Source organism: Macroventuria anomochaeta, assembly GCF_010093625.1.
Source record: "Macroventuria anomochaeta strain CBS 525.71 unplaced genomic scaffold BU25scaffold_18, whole genome shotgun sequence".
Classification (NCBI taxonomy): Eukaryota; Fungi; Ascomycota; class Dothideomycetes; order Pleosporales; family Didymellaceae; genus Macroventuria; species Macroventuria anomochaeta.
The window spans coordinates 89,595-111,171 of NW_022985379.1; the positions used below are offsets into that span (position 1 = coordinate 89,595).

Consider the following 21,577-nt stretch of genomic DNA (forward strand, 5'->3'; position numbering starts at 1 on the left):
TCCCGCTTGAATGATACCTCGCCATCTGCTCTTGTGGGTATAAACTGACCGATGTTGCACGCACTTGACGCAATACGGGGCTGAGCGTGCGGGGCATGCAGCCTGGCAATTTTGTTTATCAGGGACAGGCCATTATGTAAGCCTCTCATCGCACACCCTGTATTGACAGGGTGAACGATCTATCCGGCGTAGTTGGGGCCCCAACAAGTGCAAGGGTCATCATCAGGGCGTGTGCATGCAAATGTCCCACGACTCCAGGAAGTCATCTTTTCGAATGTCGCACAGCACCACCTCAGGTTTGAAAGGCATCTCTCAGCCGGACTTTCTTAGCACGAAGAACCCAAGATGGACATGAACAACTCCGCACGCAATCCACCCAAACCCGAATTGACGTCCTTGACATCTTTGATTCAGCGCGAAGATCAGTTACTGCCAGAATCGAAGCGCCCTCTGCACTTGGTCTGCCGGAAACGAGGAAATATTACTCGTACACTCATTTAGCAGTTGTCCTTGTGTCACTCGTCTGTTTTGTTCTTGGGATTGTTACAATTACTCTGTCCCTTGGCCTTGCATGGCGTCTACGGTTCTCAGGGCAGATAACTGTCCTTGGCTTTCTGCTTGGTATCATGAATGTCTGCCTACAAACCATTCTGCCCTTCACCTTTTCCTTACTATAAGCACATTTCGGACGATCTGGACTCCAGAACTTTGAAGTTATCTTATCAGGAAAATTCGTAGCGTCAGATGTTGGACGCCTTGGCGAATTCTTCTTCTTGGCTTGCTCATACTTCCTCTGGGGTTATCGATTGCATACAAGAGATTCCTTGAAGGCATTGCAAGCGGCCATTTTGCTTTCGATCTTCTCGGGAGTTATGGAATCAATTTTCCAGCATCCGGGAGCGAAAATTGGGAGAACGACTTGTCATTCTCAAGAATAAAATCCATTGCAGCGTATCGGCTTGCTGTGTCATCGGGAAAAGCGACTTATCCACGGACAGAAGACTTCCCCATTGTGTATCACAACGCTTTATTACTTAGTAACGATACTGCATCAGTGCTCGATATGCCCACGATGGCGTATCTCACAAGCCTACGGAGTCAGCTGCTTGCCAATGAAACGGTATACAACGCGCCGGTCTATGCGTATCAAGCAATGTACAACGCCTCGACGACAGCTCTCCAAACTGACGACCCTTTGTGGTCCAATACTATTCAATCGGGCTCTGACTAGTGGAACTTGAGTACTGTAGACTTGTACAAGGGACCAAACTCTCGTCTGGGTATGATGGCTTTCGGCAACGATGCACAGGTCCTATTCGCCTTATATATTCATTCAACCGTCTCAAGCAATGTCAAGCTCTTCTCGCCTTCGAACACTACAGAGTTTGATCAATTCAGGAAGCGAGCCCAGATATTCAGCATCCAACAAGTACTTTGTCGTGGATATTGGAGTGCCACCACTATAGACGTACAATCCTGTACTCGTGAGAAAGCTAAAGTGCTTTTGATACGAATCTGTTAGCTTTTGATTGCTGTGTTGCCGGAGTAGTACCTAGGTATTGGTGTGCGGAGCTATGAATTACTGCTGGGCAATCTCCATTAACGTCCGTCTAAGCTTGCCGGGACGCACGGTGTAATTTTGTATTAACGTTCTGCTGCCACTTCTCTATAAGTACGTCAGTTTCCGGCAAGGACTGCCGCGATGCTGGCCTTGCTGTCGATCGTTTCGTCAACGCCGTCAATCAACCATTCGTTGATACCTCCCTGTCTGTTCACGACTGTAACAGTTTTTTCCAATTTCGGAAGGCCTGGTAGAAGGTAGGGCCGAGGAAGATTGAGTGTTTAAGCTCTAAAGGCCACTTTAAGCTGCTATGTATGCAGTCCGGCAACTTCGCCGGTTGAGAGCGATGACCGTGAAAAGCGTTCAACGCGTCGGGATGAACTAGTTTCTCTTGGCGTGCAGTGGTCTGCAGTAGCGTGCCCAGATGTATGATATCGTAACGAAATCAACGCTATACCTACAGCGGACTGACTCTTGAGGGATAGCTATGGCGTATGCTAGTGGCTTTCTCGAATCCTTCTCGACCGAACGCTCAGCCTCGCCAGCGCCTGAAGACGCCTCAACGCGCTCTTCGCCGTCCACGATCGTCCGTCTCATAACTGTAATGACTAGGGTCAGTCAAGTGTGTAGTGTCGAATGATGGAGAGTGTATCGCAACGGGGCGTGGTTATCGCGAAAGCCTGACCTGTCGGGGCCTTGCTGCGCCTCCGCATAGGCACAATCAGCAGGCAAGCCGCGCCTGCCCCGCCCTGAGCCCGTCCAAACATCCTTACAGAACCAAGAGCATGGCGCAGGACATCAGCTTCAGCCTGAAAGACTCAGATTGCTGGTCTACCATACAGCTACCCACAGCTTTACAAGCATTCGTTCTCTTCTCTATATACTGATCTTTGGAGTAAACGGTTAAGCCGGTTGCTACAATCTCATCCTACCAATCTGCCGCGTCGAGCCTCTTGTATCTCGTTCCCACCGTATGCGCCTACCATAGGCCTACAAGAATCGATGCGTCTTTTGAAGTACGAGGAGGATGGCGAGCTCAATATCCTCAGCTTCAACGATAACGCGGTACTTCCCTATGCGATACTTTCACACGTGTGGGGAGCAGATGTGGAGGAGGTGACTTTTGCAGATCTTGTGAGAGGCGATGGCAAGGCTAAGCGCGGCTACGAAAAGATTCGCTTCTGCGGAGGACAAGCACAGCAAGATGACTTACAATACTTCTGGGTCGACACGTGCTGCATCGATAAGACAGACAAGGCTGAGCTCTCCCAGGCCATCCGATCCATGTTTCGCTGGTATCAGAACGCGGCGAAATGCTATGTGTACCTGCCAGACGTATCAACAAAGAAGAGGAAATTTGGTGATATGCTTACCGAGCCCACTTGGAAGCCTGCTTTCAGGTCAAGCCAATGGTTCACGCGTGGCTGGACGCTTCAAGAGCTTCTTGCCCCCAAGACAGTTGAATTTTTCTCTCAAGAATGGGAGAGGCTTGGGGACAAGGCATCACTAAAGCCATTAATCCACAAAATCACTAGCATCTCACACGAAGCGCTCGACGGAGCTCCTCTCTCTCAGTTCAGTGTCAACGAACGGTTGCGGTGGAAAGAAGGCCGGGTGACCAAACACGAAGAAGACGGAGCGTACTCGCTGCTAGGCATTTTCAACGTCGAGATAGCGCCGGTGTATGGCGAAGGTGCAGCCGGTGCCTTCAGGCGCCTTATGGACGAGATCTACAAGATGGAAAGATGCGTCCAAGACATACGCAGCACAGATCCGCATGACGACAAGAAGCGCATTGAGGAGATCAAAGGCGGACTGCTAGCTGGCTCCTACCGCTGGGTTCTCGACAACGCCACTTTCCAGCAATGGCAACAGGACCGGCACAGCCGACTGCTGTGGATCAAAGGCGATGCTGGCAAAGGTAAGACGATGCTGCTCTGCGGGATTGTTGACGAGTTGAAGAAATCGACAAACGATCTTCTCTCTTTCTTCTTCTGCCAAAGTACCGACTCTCGCATCAACAGCGCCACCGCTGTGTTGCGCGGCTTAATCTACCTGCTCGTCAGGCAGCAACCGTGGCTGACATCACACCTGCGGAAGAGATATGAACAAGCGGGTGGCTCTCTCTTCCAAGATGCCAACGCCTGGGTAGCCCTGTCCGAAGTCTTTACAAGCATGATGCAGGATGAGGGCTTGAAGACAAGCTGTCTAGTTGTTGATGCTCTCGATGAATGCGTGGTGGACCTGCCCAAGCTCCTAGACCTGATTGTTCGTACCACAGCGTCGTCACCTCGTGTAAAGTGGCTTGTGTCGAGTCGGAACGAGGGTCACATCGAGCGGAAGCTTAAGTCGGTCGGCGATGAAGCAAAGCTGAACCTGGAGCTGAAGCAGAACGCGGAGCAGGTAGTTCGAGCTGTGGATGTGTATATCGACCACAAGCTATCTTGTCTCGAGTGGCTCGGAGGGGATGATCTGCGACGGCAGTTGCGAGATGAGCTACGCCGTAAGGCGAACGGCACCTTTCTTTGGGTTGCTCTGATGATGCAAGAGCTTGAGAAGCCGGAGAGCTGGGACCCTCTTGCGGTAGTAGAAGAAGCGCCAGCAGGCTTACACCAGCTGTACGATCGCATGATGAACCAGATCCAGCGGCTGTCGAAAAGGAATGCGGATATCTGTCGGTCTCTACTCTGCACTGCGGCGGTCGCATACCGTCCGCTTTACCTTGCTGAGATGGGCAGCTTGCGCAGATTGGCAGGTCGGGCTACGGTGTTGCCGGAGACTGTCAGAAAGATTGTAGCCCTGTGTGGTTCATTCCTCACGATTCGTGATGAGCAAGTCTACCTCGTTCACCAGTCAGCCAAGGACTATCTAAGCGACAAGATGCGAGCTGCAGCCCTTCCATCTCGGTTTGAGATGCACTATGAACTGTTCGCTCAGTCACTCAAGCTTATGTCCAGCACACTAAAACGCGATATGTATAATCTAGTTGAGCTAGGCTTCTCGATCGATGAGGCTGAAATACCCGATTCTGATCCGCTAGCGACTGTGCGCTACTCCTGCGTCTACTGGGTCGACCATATGTACGACTCAAAACCCAAGTCTTGGACAAGCGGTGTCAGTGATCTGCAGGTCACAGGCGTCATCGAGGAGTTTATGATGAAGAAGTATCTCTACTGGCTAGAAGGCCTCAGTCTGTGCAAGAGCATGGCAAAAGGTGTAGTTTTAATGGCGAAACTATGCTCTCTGGTCCAGGTACGGTATGCACAGACAACATTTTTACACAATGTATATGATATACTTGCTAACACAGCCAGGAGATGCAAGGCACGGACGAGCTTACTGGGCTTGTCCAGGATGCGTGCCGATTTATTATGTACCACAAAGGGGCAATCGAGAGCTACCCTCTGCAAACGTATGCATCTGCGCTGTTGTTTAGTCCGACAGGAAGCGCAATCAGAAGGTTGTTCCAGCATGAAGAGCCAAAAGGAGTCACAGTCAAGCCAGCGATGAGCAGCGGCTGGAGTGCCTGCTTGCAGACGCTCGAAGGCCATAGCAGTGGTGTCAAGTCTGTAGCCTTCTCGCACGACTCGACCATGCTGGCGTCGGCGTCAGACGATAAGACCGTCAAGCTGTGGGATGCGAGCAGCGGCGAGTGCTTGCAGACGCTCAACATCCGCAAGACGTTTCACAACCTATCCTTCGACTCCACCAGCTCTTTTCTCTATACTGAGATCGGTACTATTGCCATACACAGCTCAGGAACTTCTAGCAAGCCAGCTGTCGCGCAACTTGAGCGCCCTTTGCGTCCGGGCACAAGTCTTAGCTCAGATAACGCATGGATCAAGCATGACGGCAGGAAGATTCTATGGATACCATCAGAGTATCGATCGTCGTACTCGACGGTGTGCGGGACCACGGTTGGTATGGGCGTTAGGTCTGGCAGAGTGTGGCTTTGCAGTATTGGTCTTGCAGATGCTCATATCCATTCGTAGCAAAGCAAAAATAAGGGCTGGTTCTTCTCTACTATATCTTAGCCCTTCTGCATCTCTGTTTCACATAAGCGGACGGGAATACACACAAGCATAGAGGTTGCATTTTGCTGCATAGAAGCTTGAGGAATCCCTAAAGAATGGCTGTTACTATGTTGTGCCTTTGTGTGGATCTTGAGAATCAAGTTCTCGCTATCTAAGGTATTGTGCTTGACACAAAAGGGTATCTAGAAGGGTTGAGAGGTGCAAATATTGACGGGCGCAGATAGCAAATGTCGAGCACATAGTCACGAAAGCATCCAGGGAGCCGCCAGCCTGTGCCACAGCTATTTTGCACTTTGCACCAGACCCTCCGATACCTACAGAGACGCTTGTGGTCGCGAAGAGACAGGACGAGTAACGACAAAAGGTCGATTGACGGCGTTCACGAAATGATCAACAGCATGACCGATATTGCCGCGACCCTGATAGAAGGCCGATGCACTTAGGGAGAAATGGCTGCAGAACGTTAACATGTTAACCACAGGTCTGTGTACTTGCAAATAAAGGTTGGCAAAGCTCCGAAGTGCGAACCCGTCCCCTTACACCGTGCGTCCCGGCACGCTTGGACGGACGTTAGTTCGTGAAAGTAAGGACGAGCCGAAACCCTACTGAAGATAAAAAGAATCTACAGTCTACTGGGGCTATCAGAATTGTGCGCCCGGTCAATCTCGCTGGTAGTCGACTATAGCAAACCCTATGAGCGTGTGTACCGAGACTTCGTCCAGGAAACGATTGAGCAAGGGGAGACCTTAGCGTTCTTTCGCTAGTGCGCGAAATCATACACGATGATCGATTTCCCTCTTGGGTACCAAGATGGGATGTACCATCATTACTCTCTCAATTGAGTGATGGGGCTTACTGGCAATCTATGTACTAGGCTATGTTTAAGACTGGGGACTTTCCATCAAGCGAGTTTCCATCAAGCGAGTTGGAGGTGGACAGTATCGGTCTCACAGCACAAGGTGTCTTGGGTATACCCAGAGTTTTGTTTGGTACCACTATAATTACGAGCGATCAGATGGGCAAAGCGACTTGGTTCATACCTTCCTCAACGAAGACGCTGTTGCCAAGAGATGGTTTAGGAGGCTTCTCGCAGAATCGAACGACCCAGTGGCTCCTAGAAGTACACAGCCTTTTGACTCAACAAGCCCTCCACCGACTAGCCACTACCTTTACTGGCGGCATAACAGGACATCTCGATAGCAGTCCTATGATATACTTCCGTCTGGAACAACTTGCTCCCATAATGTCACGGTTTAGGGTGTGTCACGGTTAGGGTGCTCCTGCCTGTCGAACCTCACCTGCCATGAGAGTGACTGCCACGTCACACTAGCGTTGGTTACAGCTACTCACATATACATACCTGGAGGTACCCGGGCAGCCGCCATATTCCAAACTGGATCAAAGGATGTCTCTCCCGTCTCCGGCGCACAACAAGCATTGTGCGTCGTCCCGAAGTCTTCAACGAAATCGATACTCTGCCACCTCATTGTTCTCCTTCCTTCCGCCGTCCCAGAACGGCCCGCAGCCACTTCCGCACACCCTTGCTCTTCTTAGTCTTTTTCTTTCCCTCGCGAACAACCGGTTCTTCAGCACGCTGCCGCTCTTCTGCACGTCGACGCTCATCTTCCACCAACGGTGCCAATACTCCAGCATGCTCATGCTGATTCTGCTCATGATACCGTTTCACTGCGTCTACCTCGCTCATCGTGCTGATAGTACGTGTCTCAGACGCCGCATCCCTCAGCAGCATCCTCGCTGTCTCTGCAGCTTGAAGGGGGCTCGGGCCGTGCAGGAGTGTCGACGCACCGATCGTAGGTCCACGTGGACGCGTCAGAGCCGTTGTATCGAACGCTAGTATTGGAGTGATGCCACGAGCGTTGGTTGAGGACTCGGGTGTGATCGGTGGTGAAGAGAGCGCTGTGTATGCGTCTTGAACAGTCGGGGCCGTTCCATTTCGAATGCTAAGCTGTTCATCGACGGTAACGGTGAGACGGCTTGAGCGAAGGCTCTTCTTCCGAATAAGTTCATCTTCTCCGTCATTGTCGAGAAGGAACGACCAACCCAGGTTCGTCGGAGCCTTCGGCACTTCTTCCCGCGTTGGACACGGTCGTTGCGGACGTTCCGCAGGGTGTATGTCCCGAATAGTCTTTTCAATCCACTCCTCGCGAAGTAGATCATACTGGTCGCTCAGTCGGATGAGTTTTGGATGTGAAGTGCCGTAGTTGAGGCGCTTGTGTTGGTCATCGAAGAGGACGCCATCGTTCTGCAACATATTTTTGAGAACTTTCAGATCTGGCCAGAGATTGCTCTCTACTTCAGGAGCGTTGCTGCCGTCGAAGAACATGTTCCATTGCTCGTCGTATATCGAGCCAAGACGAAGCATCTGCTCGAGATCCGCGTTCAGAGGTGGATTGCCGTAGGTCTGCATTTCGCCTTCTGCTGTAAATGTGGTTCCCATCTCCTGTAGACGGCCCCTCAGGTGCAATATTTGTCTCAAACCATCTAGATTGGGTGCTTGCTTAGAGGTGCCACGGGGGGTGAACTCGATCTTCTTTTCGTTCGGTTCATCTTGGATAAGCATGGTGTTGTGACCCGAGTGACGATTGGCGTCTGCTTCATCGACTCTGCTGTCGCATGAGCTGGAAGATGAGCTGCTGTTGGAGGTAGCAGATCGAGAGTGCTTATCTGCGGTGTGGTTACTTAGGGCCGTTATACCCAAGACTTCACGAGTTCGATCTAATAGAAGTAATGGAGAGCGTGGGGGAACTGGTGGAAGAGGCCAGTCTGGTGGTTTGGAAAGCTGCTCTATTGATCGCAGACGATGCAGTGTTCGTTCTGGTGTGGCTTTTAACTGACCCTCTGAACGCATTTGACGGAGAGGGTGTGTCGGCTGAGCACCCACAGGGATTGGTGTACAGCTGTTGTATGGCATTGTGATGATGAGCTTCAAGCTTGGTTGTGACCGGAAAGCGCAAGCTACAGGATATGTTTAAGAGTTATAGCCGAGTGACCCAGGGAAGACTATCCGTACGGTGAACAGTGAAAGGCTCTGAAGGTCCGTGGACTACGCAGCCTAGTGACCTGGTGACATAGTCAGGTTTCTCGAAGGACAGGTGCTTGTTTTCACTTCCTTTGTGCAGGCTCGACGTTGTCAGCATCCCTGCTTCGTTCACTGGACAGAACTGATACCACACCCTCTACTATTGCACTTCCGCCTAAAGTCTTTTTTTCCACTAGTTGAAGTTCTTGAAGATGGTTGAACTCATACCATTGATCCTCACCAGCGTACCAGTACGTTATCGAGTCCGCCGTCGTCGCAAATCCTTGGTACTGCCAAATTCGGGCGCAAGCAGTGCTCCGAAACTGCGAGTTCGTGCGCGAAGCCAGCAGCATCCAATACATCACGCAGAACTTTCAATACAGTTGAACTCCGCAACTGATCTTCCGTCTTCTATTTCAATTGGCAAGGAAGTTCTCAGCAATCCCAACCCAGCTACCAACATCGAGGAAACCCAGGCTTCGTTGAAGTCGCACAATCGAAGTGCCAGTTCCATGACACACAGTCCGAAGTCAGGCGAGAAGACAGTCGCTCAACTCAGGCAGCGTTTTGAGCGACCGTCAAACCATGGTGGTAGTCAAATTGGGGCAGAGCCCACTCGAAGGCATCGAAGGAGCAGATCCATCATGTCGACCTTTGTGCCTATTGTGCCTCCTGCTTCTGAACAGCTCAAAGATGTCGAGACTAGCCCTCCAGTTGAAGATTACGTGTTACCGGCGTTCACCTTCAATCCAGCATCTGAGCTATCTCTACAAACACCGCCTTCAGCGTCGGCGGATGAATTTTTGCGGTCAACTGATGCAGAGGTGCTTCAACCGACTGTGTGCACTGGCGAATATACCATCCGTTCAAGCTCGAAACCCGAGGATTCGTACGATGTCCGGTCTACTTTGGGCAAAGAAGGTACTGCCGAGAATCGGGTAGAGGTCGAAAATGACCAGAACTCATCATACCAGAAATTAGCGGGCCATGAACATGGTGTCAGTATCATCGACTTCGCGTACGTGTATGTTGCGACAAAGCCACCACCACCCATCTCCAGCAGAAAGCATGTGCGCTTCGCTTCGAAGTCGGAGTATGCTCCTTCCGCGCAGTACAAGTCCAGCTCAGATGACTCAACCCAGAGCTCGACACAAGACCTGGTCGACCTTGGTGACTGCGAGCCCCAGCCCATTCCGCACAGCTTCAAGTTTCGAGTTGAGAAGCATGATGACAGCTCGAGTGAGGAAGAGAAACAGCTGCTGCTGCTGCTTCCTGCCTCAGTGTATGTACCTCCAGCCATGTTGCACGATGGTGCTGCCCGAGAGTCTGAAAGTGTGCCGGTGACTGCAGGACCACATGTCATGTGGGATGTTCATGTCCAAGCTGGAAAGTACGGAAGCCACCAGAGCCTGACTGGACCAGGTCCACTGCCTTTTTCCGTATCCATATGTACGCTACTGGGGCTTCAGCCAGGCGGTGCTGAGCAGGCCTCGGACGATACGCCAGCCATCGAGTTTCAACTCCAAAACGAGCAGAGCTCGAGTGAGGAACATCTGCCACTGCTTCCTGCTTCCGTGTATATACCAACAGGCTCTGCAGATGGGCATGTTGTACAACAAATTGACGATATGCCAACGATCGAGGGAGCTCAGGCCAACACAGACAGTCTGCACGCCGACAAGTGTGACGAAACGTCACATATGCCAGCTCAAGTAGTTGCGCCTGTTACACAAGCTATCGACACTCCTGGGAAGACCACCTCTTTCACCAGTGAGCACCAAGTCGAACTCGGCAACCGAATGCCGGCAGAACAAGTCTTGCTTGCCGCTCCCGATGAACCAGATCAAACAGAACACCAGTCTCGATCGAAGCCTTTCCGTAAGCGGCGCAATTTCATGGGTCGTCTGCTTGGACCCGCGGGTCGAACGGAGAGTTGTAACAATAGCGAGGAAGGTGACATAGGAGTTGGGAGACAAAAGTCACTTGGTCGTCGTCTGGGCAAGGGCGCCTTGCTACTTGTCATGTGGAAATGCTGGTGAGGGGTCGCTCGAAGCAAGCCAGGCTGGAGTCTGCGAGAAGCTCCTACGCTCACCCAGTCAACATAGAATACATCATCACTGATTGTGATTATCACTTAAGGTAAAGCGCTCTGGTGTCATCAAACAATGTTATTGTTGTACATAGTCGTAGTCGTCTCAGTCTTTTGCAGAACGTTATGATCTCTCAACGGTATAGTCGCCAATCTACTTCCTCAGCTTGTTCCACTCGTCCTTAATAGACTGAGCAGCGGCCTGGCCGAAGCCAGTGAAATGGGCGCCGTAACGATCCTATGCAGTGTTAGACTATGGCAGCAGCGGAGGTTCTTGCTTTGTGTACCTGCTCAGATCCTGTTGTGCCCTTCTGCGCAGCCAGGAACTTGGCCCTCTCACGACCATCGTGGCCCAGCCAGTGGTAGTTGGCTTTGCTGGTGTCACCTCCCGAGCTGACGATGCTCAGAGCCGCCGCCCTGACGGGGTCGAAGAGACCGCCGAAGTGGGCGCCGTAGCGGTCCTGCTCAGCACCGTCGCCCTTGGCATGCAGAGCCCTGTTTGCATATGACTTGGCCTGGTCATAGCCAGACTGTGCCTCCGCCTTCGCCTTGTTGTACCCGTACTGTGCCTCGTTCTTTACTGCGTTGTAGCCGGACTGGCCTGGAGCAAGGTGCTGGCCGTAGCGGTCCTGCTCGGCGGCGCTGCCCCGGGCGTGAGTAATGTCGTGGATGCCCTCGCGGATTTTCTCTCCAGCTTGGTGTCCGATCTGAGAGAAGTGCTCGCCGTAGCGGTCTTGCTCGGCGCCGGAGAGACGTGATGTGGTGACGTCGGGGTTGACGGGGTTTGCCTTGAGGGCGCTCTTCTCGTCGCTGCTGCTGAACCAACCCATTGTGATTTGTGATGTGTGGGTAATGTAATTGAAGATGGAAAGGTGTCTGGTGGTGCAATTGAGTGCGTGGGGAGCTTGTGTTGTTGTGATGTGGTTCGATCTGGAGCTCAGCTCTTGAGTTAAGAGGAGCTCAACCGCTATGACGTCAATCTCGCCAAAACCCTTGCTTCGAACGCCCTCGTCATGAGAAGGTCACCGAAGCGGCTCAGAAATTCAGCCACCTAGAAAGCAGGAAGCACGTCCTCAGCGGGCTACAAGTTGACAATATTGTTCTAGTGAGTATGTTCTTTCTGTCTGTTCCTGTAGCTCCTGTTGCTCCTGTTGCTCCTGCTCTCGTGCCAAAAGCGGCTAGTGCCAACCTGTCAACCCCCCAAGGCCTTCCGCACCAACATCACCTTTCGCTCATGTTCAAGCTATAGGCAACCTGTGCTTCTCTAATATTGTCTATTTCCTCTTGTGTACAAGCAACACGCGTTCCTTCTGCATCCATCACAATGACCTCATACCATAGCGGGTCCACAACAAACAACTCCTCCCACGTGAACGTGCGTTTTGTACTGCTACACCTCGGCATCTATCAATTGAACGCCATCAATATCCTACCCCATCCTTCCATCACCGTGTATCAGGTACAACAATAAATTTGTATTGAGCACCATGCCTCAATCGCGTTCAAGCACTGGCCGTGTGGAGTCTCCCGAATGAGTCGATGCACCTGTGTTGAACTGTCACGGTTCAGGGTGCTCCTGCCTGTCGAACCTCACTTGCCATGAGAGTGACTGCCACGTCACACTAGCGTTGTTTACAGCTACTCACATATACGTACTGTCCGTAGCTTCACCCAATACAACCTCAGTTCAATCCTTCAATATTTCCGCACATGCGTACTGATCACTCACGATCCACACTCCGACATGAACTCACCTCCAGCCCATTACTGGTACCTGCAACCTTGCGGGCGGGGATATACAGTAATGATGCTTTCAGACTGCCATTGATGTTATGGCAGACCAAGACGATCCACTAGCGGTGAGGCAAGAGATGAGTGCAGCACAGCTTCTTCCGTAAGTGCTCCAGGTCCGGTATGCGACCAGTGGATATGTGAGCATCCTCTGGGTAAAGCAGAGTAAAAATTCCGGAAGCACGAAGCAGGCCCTGCTTGATCTTTGAGATGAGCCGCTTATCACCTTCTTGGCCACGCTTCACTCGCCAAAACCTCGTACTACCTTGGGCTTTCCATCTTCGTCGAAGACATTGACTATCCGCATTGTGTCGCTGAAAACGATGTTACGAACCTGATCGTCAGCATATTCACTTTCCTCTGCGAAGTTCAATGCGTTCTCGCCACCTGCTAGGATGTCAAACTCAAGCTCAAACCCATCTCGCCTCGTTGCTTCAATCAGTGCGGATCTCATCTTCTTAAATTGACGCTTGGAGGTATGCACCCACGCCTACTGCATTGACAAGTCGACCAGCCAGAGGTTCGCGCGTTCCGCTAGCGATAGCACCATAGCAGCGGATTTGTGCTGCTCCATCTCGCCGCGCAACTTATCCTCCATAACCTGTACAGCTGCAGGTATGATGAAAGATGCTAAGAGATTCGGAAGAGCGTTGCGAAGGAATGCGTGGGTCAACAAGGTTCTGTGGCCGATGTGCGGCGGATTGAACGACCCCCGATACAGCAGGATGCAATTGACCACGCCTTTTCGCAAGGAAGGTGGGGAGTGGATGGGCGAAAGATTGACAACGGAGCTGCTTTATACACCTGAAGGATGGCACCTCTAATGTATGGTTCGAGCTCTACAGCATCGGGCAGTGAAATATCAGGTTCTGGGTCCGAGGAAGAAAAGCTGGATCCAGTGTCAGGCTGATGCTCACCATCACGAAGATAGTCTGACATTTGGCTCATCTTCGGCGGAGCTTTGGCTATTATTCTTCAGCCTCGAAGATGAAATGGAGGTATATCAGGTCTTGATCTGAGTGATGAGCATCCATCGTACTTTTGTATCTCTCACGCCGTACGCAAACCGCTTGTTTGTCCAAAGGAACAAGAACCGCGAGTACTGGAGCTTGATCCAGATCTCTACAACGGCTTTCCAAGAGCTGCCTGGTGTAACATCCTACCACCTGCAACCCATGGCCACAACCTGCTCGCTGAGAACGAGCATTGCGGTTGCCGGAATAGCTTCTCAGCCATTCACAAGCTAGACTATGGACGCATGGTTTACACCAAGGTGGAGACCCTCTGTGACTCGAACTGTCTAACTAGCTTACACAATGCGGGAAACGCCCCCATAGCGTGTGTATTCTGCGCTCGCCTCGAGTTTGCTCGCAAGCGAAAGCAGCTACCACACCGTTGGCACGGTCTCCTTCTTCCAACTTTCATGGACGCTGAAGCTGAAGTAGCGGATGCACTTGAATATGCATCCATCTCTGGAGTCTGCCACGCAGAGCCAGCACACATCGACCCGCACAACTTCATCTTGCTGCCACGAGACGCTACAATAGTAGCAGTGATTCGAGTGTGAGCGTGGCAACAGGAAAAACGATGAAGCAGTGCATCGCCAAGATATGCGTCTCCGAGGGTCATGCGGACTCAGTTCATGGTGAAGCCGGCACAAATTGTAAAGCTGTCTTGGTAAACCACCATAGCCTCCTGTACGCTGGCATGAGGATAGTGGCTGCAATCGCCCTTACGATCGCGTTTTCGCCGAGCAGCTTCCACATGAAGAAGAACTATGCTCTCGTCGCCAAACTCATCGACGCACCAGAAGATCCCGATATCGGCCGCGACTTAGGAGAGGCACGCCGCATCATTGGCAACCTTGCTGCCGCTGCAAAGATCGAGGATTTCGTCAAGAGTGTGCCACGCATGTATCGAAGGGATCGCCGTTTCGACAAAGACAAAATTGCGACAGTTGCACGTCGTATACGATCCCAAGCACTGAAGCATTTTAGTCACATACCTCGCGGCTTCCATATTCATGCTGACTACATTGTTGCAGCTTCCGTTCAACAGGCGATGGCGCAGTACAAGATGCAAATCTCGATGCAAGAGATTTGTAACGTCATGCGCCTGATATACGATGGCAGGGACGCTAATGAGGCAGCCCATTGGGATGATGCTCGTGATTTACATGCTTCCACGAAGGTTGAACTAGTTGTTGCTAGTGGTACGAGCAAGGCTGACTGGGCAGAGAACAAGATTCGGTGCTTCGCTGCTGCGACGGACTGGAGGAAACTCGTTGGTGCTGCTAGAGACAGGCGCAAACGGAAAGCCAAGAAAGCTTTGGAGGCGGAGAAGGAAGCTGGAGGTATACATGCTGCGACGGCTGCTTTAAGAAGTCCCTGAGGTGAATGTCATCGGGACTTTCCTACTCTTTCTGTAAATGATACATTCTATGCTCGTTTCGGACCCAGTTTATCGTGACACGCTGACTTCCTCCGGGAAGTAATGATGATGGAATAGTCCCCCAGAATCGAGGTACATAGCGCTTGTCTGAAGTCCATGTAGATGTCGGTCGCCGTTTTGTGCAGGAGCCGTTCACCTGTGTGGCGGCTGCACCTTCCTAAAGCTCGGGTAAACTTTCTGCGAGAGCAGATCAGACAATGGAGCGCTTAGTTTTGAGACTCATCTGAATGTTATCAAGATTTTCGTCTACATTTTCGTCTGGTAGTTGAAACTTACTCTAATCCTAATGGAATATACAATGACCGTAGAGGTGGAGGATGATGGACATGGGTGAAAGGTGGCGAACGCACAAACAGAGCTGACTAAACTGGCCCCCACTGCTTCATTTGGATAATGGCCCGCGTACCTCTGCACATACCTGTTAGCGTGTACACGAAGCACGCACCGTACGACAAACAGCCGCTCTTGGACATGCAGGCAGCCAATGACATGTGCTGCTCAACGCCACTGTATTGCAAGCGTTTGGAGGCTGAGTGTAAGACGGCGCGTGTGCGCATTCAGCACAGCGTTCATGACGCTCACCTTCAGTTCCAACTAACAAACACCGCAATTGATGCGCTACTATGTCGTCTTCAAGCTCAGTATGGTCCGGCTCAGACATCGATGATGATGGATATTCCGACCATATACTGGAAATTGATCTGGACAGCCTTGAGTCACAAAGTCTTCTCCGACGGGCTACAACCTCGAACTTTCATTACGGCATCCGACCAGCGCAAGAGGACTTCGATATAGCGGCATCGATTTTGCATTATTCGGGCAATAGTCAAGAGCCAAGTATCCGTGTCATTACGCGATCGCCCGACTCCGGGCGCTCTTCATCCGATGAACGTTGGCTGTAGGTTAAGCGAACCTGTTCGCCAGAGTAGAACAAACGTCGCTAAATTGTACTAGGCATCTCGCAACAGAGTGTATCTCTCTAGAGGAGTTCAAGGTGCTTGGTTCGTGGGCTCTGATGATTAGCAAAGACTGACAACTACTACCAGAGACATGCCATCAATATCGCTCTTGAACATCATGTCGACTGGGTTCCGGTCGTGATGTACCTACTGAACAACATCAAAGATAACTATGAACGTTCTTCCACTTACGGGAGTTACATTGAACCCGGTACTGTTGTCAGATGCGATGGAACGGATCGTCACCATCGTCACAAACCGGACCTGTCCGTCACATTCGTTTCCTTTCCCTTTTTTGATGTGGGACATGGAAACTCACTCGAGACTCCTAACGACGAATTGCTCCATCTGACCAGAAGTCTGTTTCAGCATTCCTATCCACATGAAGTTACCAAGGATCGAGATGACGGCCAACAATTTCGCAAGTTTAGACAGACTCGAAGTGGGCAGTATTTACGAGTACCTCAACTATGGGCACTCATATTGAACTCTACTACGATCATCACATGCGGTCCGACCTCACTTGTGGAAACTGCAAGTTGGCTTGAGATTGTTCCTGAGGTTAGCCTTGTTAGCACGACACAAAAGCTGATCCACGTAACGGACTTTCACAAGCGTGTCACTGTCTTGCCACCTGAGCAGTGCGAATCATACCTCGAACTCAGACGGATAATTCAAGAAGAGTGTCTCTCAAAAATTGCAGAGCACATCGATATGTGCACCCTCCACCTGGGCGACAGCGAAGCGGCCATCGATCCTAGTCTATGGCCTTCGCTTCTGAACAATACGCAGACAGCGTTTCTTTACATACGTATCAGTCGCAAGAGTCGAGCAATCACGGCACCAGGCGATGATACAGCACGCATCGAAGCGCCTGACGTGCAGAAAATGATTGAGTACACAGACCTTGGATCTGACGACGAAGCAGTTACAGGCAAGGAGCTGACTTTGTATACCGGGGGACTTCGGTGAGTTTTGCCTGCGCACTCGATGCGTGCAGTGCGACCTTGTTAACACCCCTAGAAATAAGGCAAGCCCTCGACTCGGAAAGCCATTGGAAGGTGCCAGCTCCAGTCGAGTACGTCTTGAGGATGAGGGTTATGTTATCAACAAAGAGCAGTCTCTGGAAGACAGCAAGTCCGTCTTTTTAACTGGTGGACGGCCAAAAATCTTCAGACGTCCAACAATAGCGGACGCTGAGATGGAGAAGGTCGACACTAGTGATGATTCATCTTTAGGCCCAAGCTATGAGAGCGACCAACCCAAGGAGGATTACTACGATGAAGATTCTGAAGAGGATGAACGCACGTTCCCGATCTCTATAGGCAAACAAGTCCGCTTCCAATCTGTACAATCGGATGAGGAGTGGGAGAGTGACTTGTCTTCACATGACCAAAGTGCGTCTTCCGACAACCTCGTGCACGTCACCGATGGCAATGAAGATGACATTGTAGCCGGGACTGCACGCGCAGACTCCGATGTATCTAGTATTACTCCCGCTAAATTTCCCAACTCTCCGAGAGCTACGCCGGACGAGATGGCGCTTGTGAGGTGGAGCGACCCCCTCAGTTCCATCAGACAAGCTGCCTACAGATCTTTTCAAGCGAGAGTGGACGATTATGAATCTTCCGCCAGCGCCAGCGAGGATGAGTTACCTGACGATCAATCTGACTTCTTCATTGCGGATCCTTACGATACGCCACAGATGTCGGGTCGCACAGCATCTCCAGCATCTGAGTCAGACAGATATTGGGACGGCCATATCCCAATCGAGCATGATGAGTCTTCTGATCCTGCAAGGGATAAGGACAGTGTCAGCTATCGCAATAAGCGGGACAAGATCGAAGGATCCGATGTCCAGCAAACGATTGAGTCAACACCAAGGAGCGCAACGGAACAAGATTTGAAACAGGTCATTAGAGACGAGATTGGGGCAGCGTTGAAACACAATGATGACCAAGTTGAGGCTCGGTATCAGAAGCGCCACGAAGAAGCAATGCGCACAAGACTTGCGCAATTCGGATTTCAAGAGAACCAGATTCAAGCGATGCTACATCCCGATAAATCGCAGAACCAATCCGTTGATACGCCAATAAAGACTGCTCCAACGTATGCAAAGATCCGCAGGGAACACCTCGATATCGAGACTCTGCATTATTACGACATACCCTACGAGTATGATGTAGATCCTAACTATATCATCATCCTACGCGAGATGACTCGAAACGAGACTGACATTCTGTTTGAGCACACACGTCGACTGCGCTCGAACCAGGGAGAACGCTTGTACATTGAGGCAGATGGGCGCGATCGCCGTGGCAAGAAAGAGTATGCTTTTGTGCGCAGGAAGTCCAGGTCGAAATCTCGTAGCTACGTGCATCCGCCAACAGAGAACGATGCTGGGAACCCACAGCCGAGTTCTACATTTGGCTCCGGTTCCAAGAAGCGGGAGGACTCACCAGATTTTGTGAGCGAGCGATTCAATGTGGATTTACGTGTGCCACCTTTCCTGGCTTGGCCGACTACTCTTGAGGAGCGTGACGTTAAAGGAACTTCAATGCAAGCTGGTAAAAGACCCTCCGGTGTTGAAGCTGATGAAAGCTTGCGGATCAAGCTTACTCTTCTTGCGATCAAGGATCGTATATGCAAAGAAGACGACCAGTACAGACAGAGGAGGATGCCGTCTTCCAATCTGATTATATACAAGTCGGGTGGTACCACCGTGGAGATTCCCAGAAGCTCGTGCCCAAAGAGAATGTTCGGCGAAGTCGATCTTAGTCCGATGTCCACAATGAATCGCGAACTTGGAACCGGTTTCACAAATTTGCAGAAAGAGCTTGCGTTTTTGCAATCAAAACAAGCCAAAGCAGATACAAACGCAAACCCTGAGGTAGCGGTTGCACCGAAAACGCCCATCGCCTCACAAGGCCGCGATCATGTACAGTTTTCAGAACGACGCGTTATCCCCTGGCAAATGGCAAAACTATGCATGAGGAGGGATGCTCTGGTTTCGACGTTACGGGAATTAATCAGTCAGTTTGTGCCAGAATTCTTCGATCATGCACTGATTCAGCGATGCTGGGGTTCTGTTGAGACTATAAGTAAGGTATGTGATTACCTGTTCTTCTCGAATATCCTGCATTGGAGCGCGGGGTCGTGTGGGCGCTGATCTTGTTTACACCATTAGGTCCTCATCAAAGTCCGTGAGCAAAACGAGGAGGTCCAGCGAAAAGAGTCAGATCCAAACGTCCCTACCATCGTACACATTGTCAGGGAGGTCCCAAGTGACGGCTACCTGGACTTCCACCAGATTACACAACTGAGTAAACCCATTGCACAGTGTCGATCGTGTCGTAGAGAGGAACGTTACCCGGATGTTGATGATGCACTGGCCCACCTACGGCAAGCTCATACGAAGTTTCGTACAGAGACCGGAGCACCTGCAAACGGACAGCTTGCTCATTGGCTAGTCTCATCTTCTGTACAGGGGATGGAACGCAGCAACGAGCGGCTACTCGAGTTCGTCAAGGTCCTCCAGCAATGCACCAGGAAACTGCTTTCCAAAGCAATCGAAATACGAAGCAGCGTGACGGGCAAAGACAATCGGAAAGGTAACAAATATCTGCTCCCGACCGCTCTAGTCAAGGCTGCCGAGAAGATCTTCCAGTACATCTACTACTCCGCGTACAGTATTGAAGAATGGCATAAACGAGGACTCGCACCCGCCGCCCCAAGTACTTTACCACCCTTATTGGCGGATCGAACAGATGTTACTGGTGCGGAATACTTTGCCAAAATTGCTGATATCGCCATGTCCAATGCCCGAGATGAACTGATGCTTATGACACATACCGGAGAGAGTCGAGATCCCGTCTTGCACATTCGCACTACCCCAGAAAGTAATGTTCTTGTGTCACTCTTCTGTCTCATGACTCGACCCATACTGGAAGGACTCGAGATTGACAAGCTCTACCGAGAGCATCTGGTGCGCTTAGTAAGTCAATCTGGTTGTGGACAGCCCTCGTCGTAACTGACCACTCTGTACCAGCGTTATGAAGCCAGTCGGAAGCCTACGAAGCGCATCCTCCGCGAGGTTTATCTATTGAAAGATGAGATGGAGGTCGTTGTTTCCGTGGTAAAACAGCAGAAGAATACCATACGTGCTTTTGGAGAGGTCCTCGATAGTGATTCTTTTCGAATCACAAACCAGGTTCGCATCGAAGCATGGAGAACTCTTGAAAATCCGTCGGTCAAAGGATTCCTGAAAACCTACGATTCCGCGTTGAAAAAAGAGATCCAAGCCCTCTACAAAGAGGCTGACAAGCTTGCCGAATCTCTTCGACACAACATCGCCATTGCTGAGGAAGGCAACTCGAAAGCTATCCTGATTTTCACGTTAGTGACGATTGTGTTTTTGCCTCTGTCGTTTGTCTCCTCTGTATTTGGGATGAACACTGTCGACGTCCGAGACATGGCTAGCACACAGACGCTCTTTTGGGCGGTCGCACTTCCAGTAACTGCAGTTGTTGGTGGTTTGTCCCTGCTGGCTGCGTATGGCGGCCCGTCATTGCAGCGACACATACAAAACTTGAAAAAGATAAAGATCGAGGTTCAGTTCTTCACCTTCAAGAGGCAACGCTCAGATGACGAGGAACGACCACGTCTTGACCACGAGGAAAAGACTCGCCAGGTACGAAAGAGTGATGGTCGAAGGAAAAGAGGCTTCGTTGAAGTTACAAAGCGAGAGATTTTGCTTGGGAGGGAAACAAACAAGCAGTTACCGACACGCCCCACGAGAAACGTCACTTTGGGAGATATGTTCTTTCGTTAGTCAATGTACATAGAGGAAGAGATGAGAGAAAAGCAGACCAGTCACTTGCCTAGCATTCAATCTTAATTGTTGGAGTGTTGACCATTCTCAAAATCACGAGTGCTTACGGGGCTCCGGCGGCACGCATACGTCGCCAATGGCGTCCAACAACCTGGAAGCCCGTACCTCCAGCCATGAACGCACCATCTCCGTGTGGAACTACCTGGAACAGTTCAATTGGCTAACGTACATGCAGCTGGCCTGTAGGCGAAGAGGTTTAATCCAAAGCAGATGATCCTGCTGAAACTCAACCCAAGGCCACAGCCAAAGCCCTCAGATTGTGCTTACCGAACTCCAACAGACCGGAACTCAATATGTGTTGATGTACTATTGAACCAGCATATTGCTACACATATTCAACATCCACTCGCATTTCCTTCACGCAGAAGACTATCTTCAACATCTACACGTTATTGAACACTTCTCCGAGCTTTGTCCCAGCAAATCAGGGAATGCAAATAAGTTCGTGAGTACAGAAGGTTTTCGCGAATGTCAACCCTTTACAGTGGCACGCGAAGAAGCAGTGCTGAAGAGGGAAACCGACTAACCGGTGGCATTGCGAAAAGAGGTCGTTTCCGTGATCTACATGTGAGCAACACGACAACAGCTCGTGTCACAGAGGCTTTGTGACAGATGATAAGGCGGCAAGGCTGACTGCGCAATAAGCGGGGATACGAGGCTGTGTCGGCAACAACGTTTGTTGGTTTCAGGTAGCTACCATCTCATGTCTAATTAGATTATTTCTTTGTGCCTTGCTTGTTATCTTAGACACAACAAGTGTA

The 21,577-nt window shown here is 50.9% G+C and overlaps 7 protein-coding genes across 7 annotated transcripts; 5 read left to right on the plus strand and 2 right to left on the minus strand.

The window, feature by feature from the left end:
• Positions 1 to 1,113: 1,113 nt before the first annotated feature.
• Positions 1,114 to 1,896, plus strand: BU25DRAFT_411115 (uncharacterized protein). The gene has a single exon (XM_033706464.1). The coding sequence runs from the start codon at positions 1,286 to 1,288 to the stop codon at positions 1,520 to 1,522; it is 237 nt and encodes a 78-aa protein (XP_033561201.1). The 5' UTR covers positions 1,114 to 1,285; the 3' UTR covers positions 1,523 to 1,896.
• A 273-nt stretch (positions 1,897 to 2,169) lies between these two features.
• BU25DRAFT_411117 (HET-domain-containing protein) lies at positions 2,170 to 5,751 on the plus strand. The gene is made up of 2 exons (XM_033706465.1): positions 2,170 to 4,813; positions 4,876 to 5,751. The coding sequence occupies exons 1-2, from the start codon at positions 2,564 to 2,566 to the stop codon at positions 5,551 to 5,553; spliced, it is 2,928 nt and encodes a 975-aa protein (XP_033561202.1). The 5' UTR covers positions 2,170 to 2,563; the 3' UTR covers positions 5,554 to 5,751.
• Positions 5,752 to 7,078: 1,327 nt separating this feature from the next.
• BU25DRAFT_491539 (uncharacterized protein) lies at positions 7,079 to 8,176 on the minus strand (the record flags this gene model as incomplete). The annotated part of the gene is made up of 1 exon (XM_033711574.1): positions 7,079 to 8,176. One exon carries the CDS (start codon positions 8,174 to 8,176, stop codon positions 7,079 to 7,081), a length of 1,098 nt encoding a protein of 365 aa, XP_033561203.1.
• Positions 8,177 to 8,790: 614 nt separating this feature from the next.
• On the plus strand, positions 8,791 to 10,767 carry BU25DRAFT_469324 (uncharacterized protein). The gene has a single exon (XM_033710752.1). It carries the CDS (start codon positions 8,848 to 8,850, stop codon positions 10,672 to 10,674), a length of 1,827 nt encoding a protein of 608 aa, XP_033561204.1. The 5' UTR covers positions 8,791 to 8,847; the 3' UTR covers positions 10,675 to 10,767.
• Positions 10,768 to 10,829: 62 nt separating this feature from the next.
• Positions 10,830 to 11,623, minus strand: BU25DRAFT_411119 (uncharacterized protein). The gene is made up of 2 exons (XM_033706466.1): positions 11,012 to 11,623; positions 10,830 to 10,962 (listed from the first exon to the last, which is right to left on the minus strand). Exons 1-2 carry the CDS (start codon positions 11,552 to 11,554, stop codon positions 10,879 to 10,881), a joined length of 627 nt encoding a protein of 208 aa, XP_033561205.1. The 5' UTR covers positions 11,555 to 11,623; the 3' UTR covers positions 10,830 to 10,878.
• Positions 11,624 to 13,932: 2,309 nt separating this feature from the next.
• On the plus strand, positions 13,933 to 15,271 carry BU25DRAFT_67713 (uncharacterized protein). The gene has a single exon (XM_033712007.1). The coding sequence runs from the start codon at positions 14,103 to 14,105 to the stop codon at positions 14,904 to 14,906; it is 804 nt and encodes a 267-aa protein (XP_033561206.1). The 5' UTR covers positions 13,933 to 14,102; the 3' UTR covers positions 14,907 to 15,271.
• A 3,593-nt stretch (positions 15,272 to 18,864) lies between these two features.
• BU25DRAFT_411124 (uncharacterized protein) lies at positions 18,865 to 20,789 on the plus strand. Its single transcript, XM_033706467.1, has 3 exons — positions 18,865 to 19,031; positions 19,113 to 19,919; positions 19,974 to 20,789. Exons 1-3 carry the CDS (start codon positions 18,900 to 18,902, stop codon positions 20,754 to 20,756), a joined length of 1,722 nt encoding a protein of 573 aa, XP_033561207.1. The 5' UTR covers positions 18,865 to 18,899; the 3' UTR covers positions 20,757 to 20,789.
• The last annotated feature ends 788 nt before the right edge of the window (positions 20,790 to 21,577 follow it).

What these genes read in the sequence shown, in the direction of transcription:
- BU25DRAFT_469324 (XM_033710752.1), top strand. Translation starts at nt 8,848, where the DNA reads ATGGTTGAACTCATACCATTGATCCTCACCAGCGTACCAGTACGTTAT.
- BU25DRAFT_411124 (XM_033706467.1), top strand. Translation starts at nt 18,900, where the DNA reads ATGGCAAAACTATGCATGAGGAGGGATGCTCTGGTTTCGACGTTACGG. An exon ending in CTGTTGAGACTATAAGTAAG is followed by an intron (nt 19,032 to 19,112) that starts GTATGTGATTAC and finishes TTACACCATTAG; the next exon opens with GTCCTCATCAAAGTCCGTGA. An exon ending in GAGAGCATCTGGTGCGCTTA is followed by an intron (nt 19,920 to 19,973) that starts GTAAGTCAATCT and finishes ACTCTGTACCAG; the next exon opens with CGTTATGAAGCCAGTCGGAA.
- BU25DRAFT_411119 (XM_033706466.1), bottom strand. Translation starts at nt 11,554, where the DNA reads ATGGGTTGGTTCAGCAGCAGCGACGAGAAGAGCGCCCTCAAGGCAAAC. An exon ending in GCACAACAGGATCTGAGCAG is followed by an intron (nt 10,963 to 11,011) that starts GTACACAAAGCA and finishes AACACTGCATAG; the next exon opens with GATCGTTACGGCGCCCATTT.
- BU25DRAFT_411115 (XM_033706464.1), top strand. Translation starts at nt 1,286, where the DNA reads ATGGCTTTCGGCAACGATGCACAGGTCCTATTCGCCTTATATATTCAT.
- BU25DRAFT_67713 (XM_033712007.1), top strand. Translation starts at nt 14,103, where the DNA reads ATGAAGCAGTGCATCGCCAAGATATGCGTCTCCGAGGGTCATGCGGAC.
- BU25DRAFT_411117 (XM_033706465.1), top strand. Translation starts at nt 2,564, where the DNA reads ATGCGTCTTTTGAAGTACGAGGAGGATGGCGAGCTCAATATCCTCAGC. An exon ending in AACTATGCTCTCTGGTCCAG is followed by an intron (nt 4,814 to 4,875) that starts GTACGGTATGCA and finishes TAACACAGCCAG; the next exon opens with GAGATGCAAGGCACGGACGA.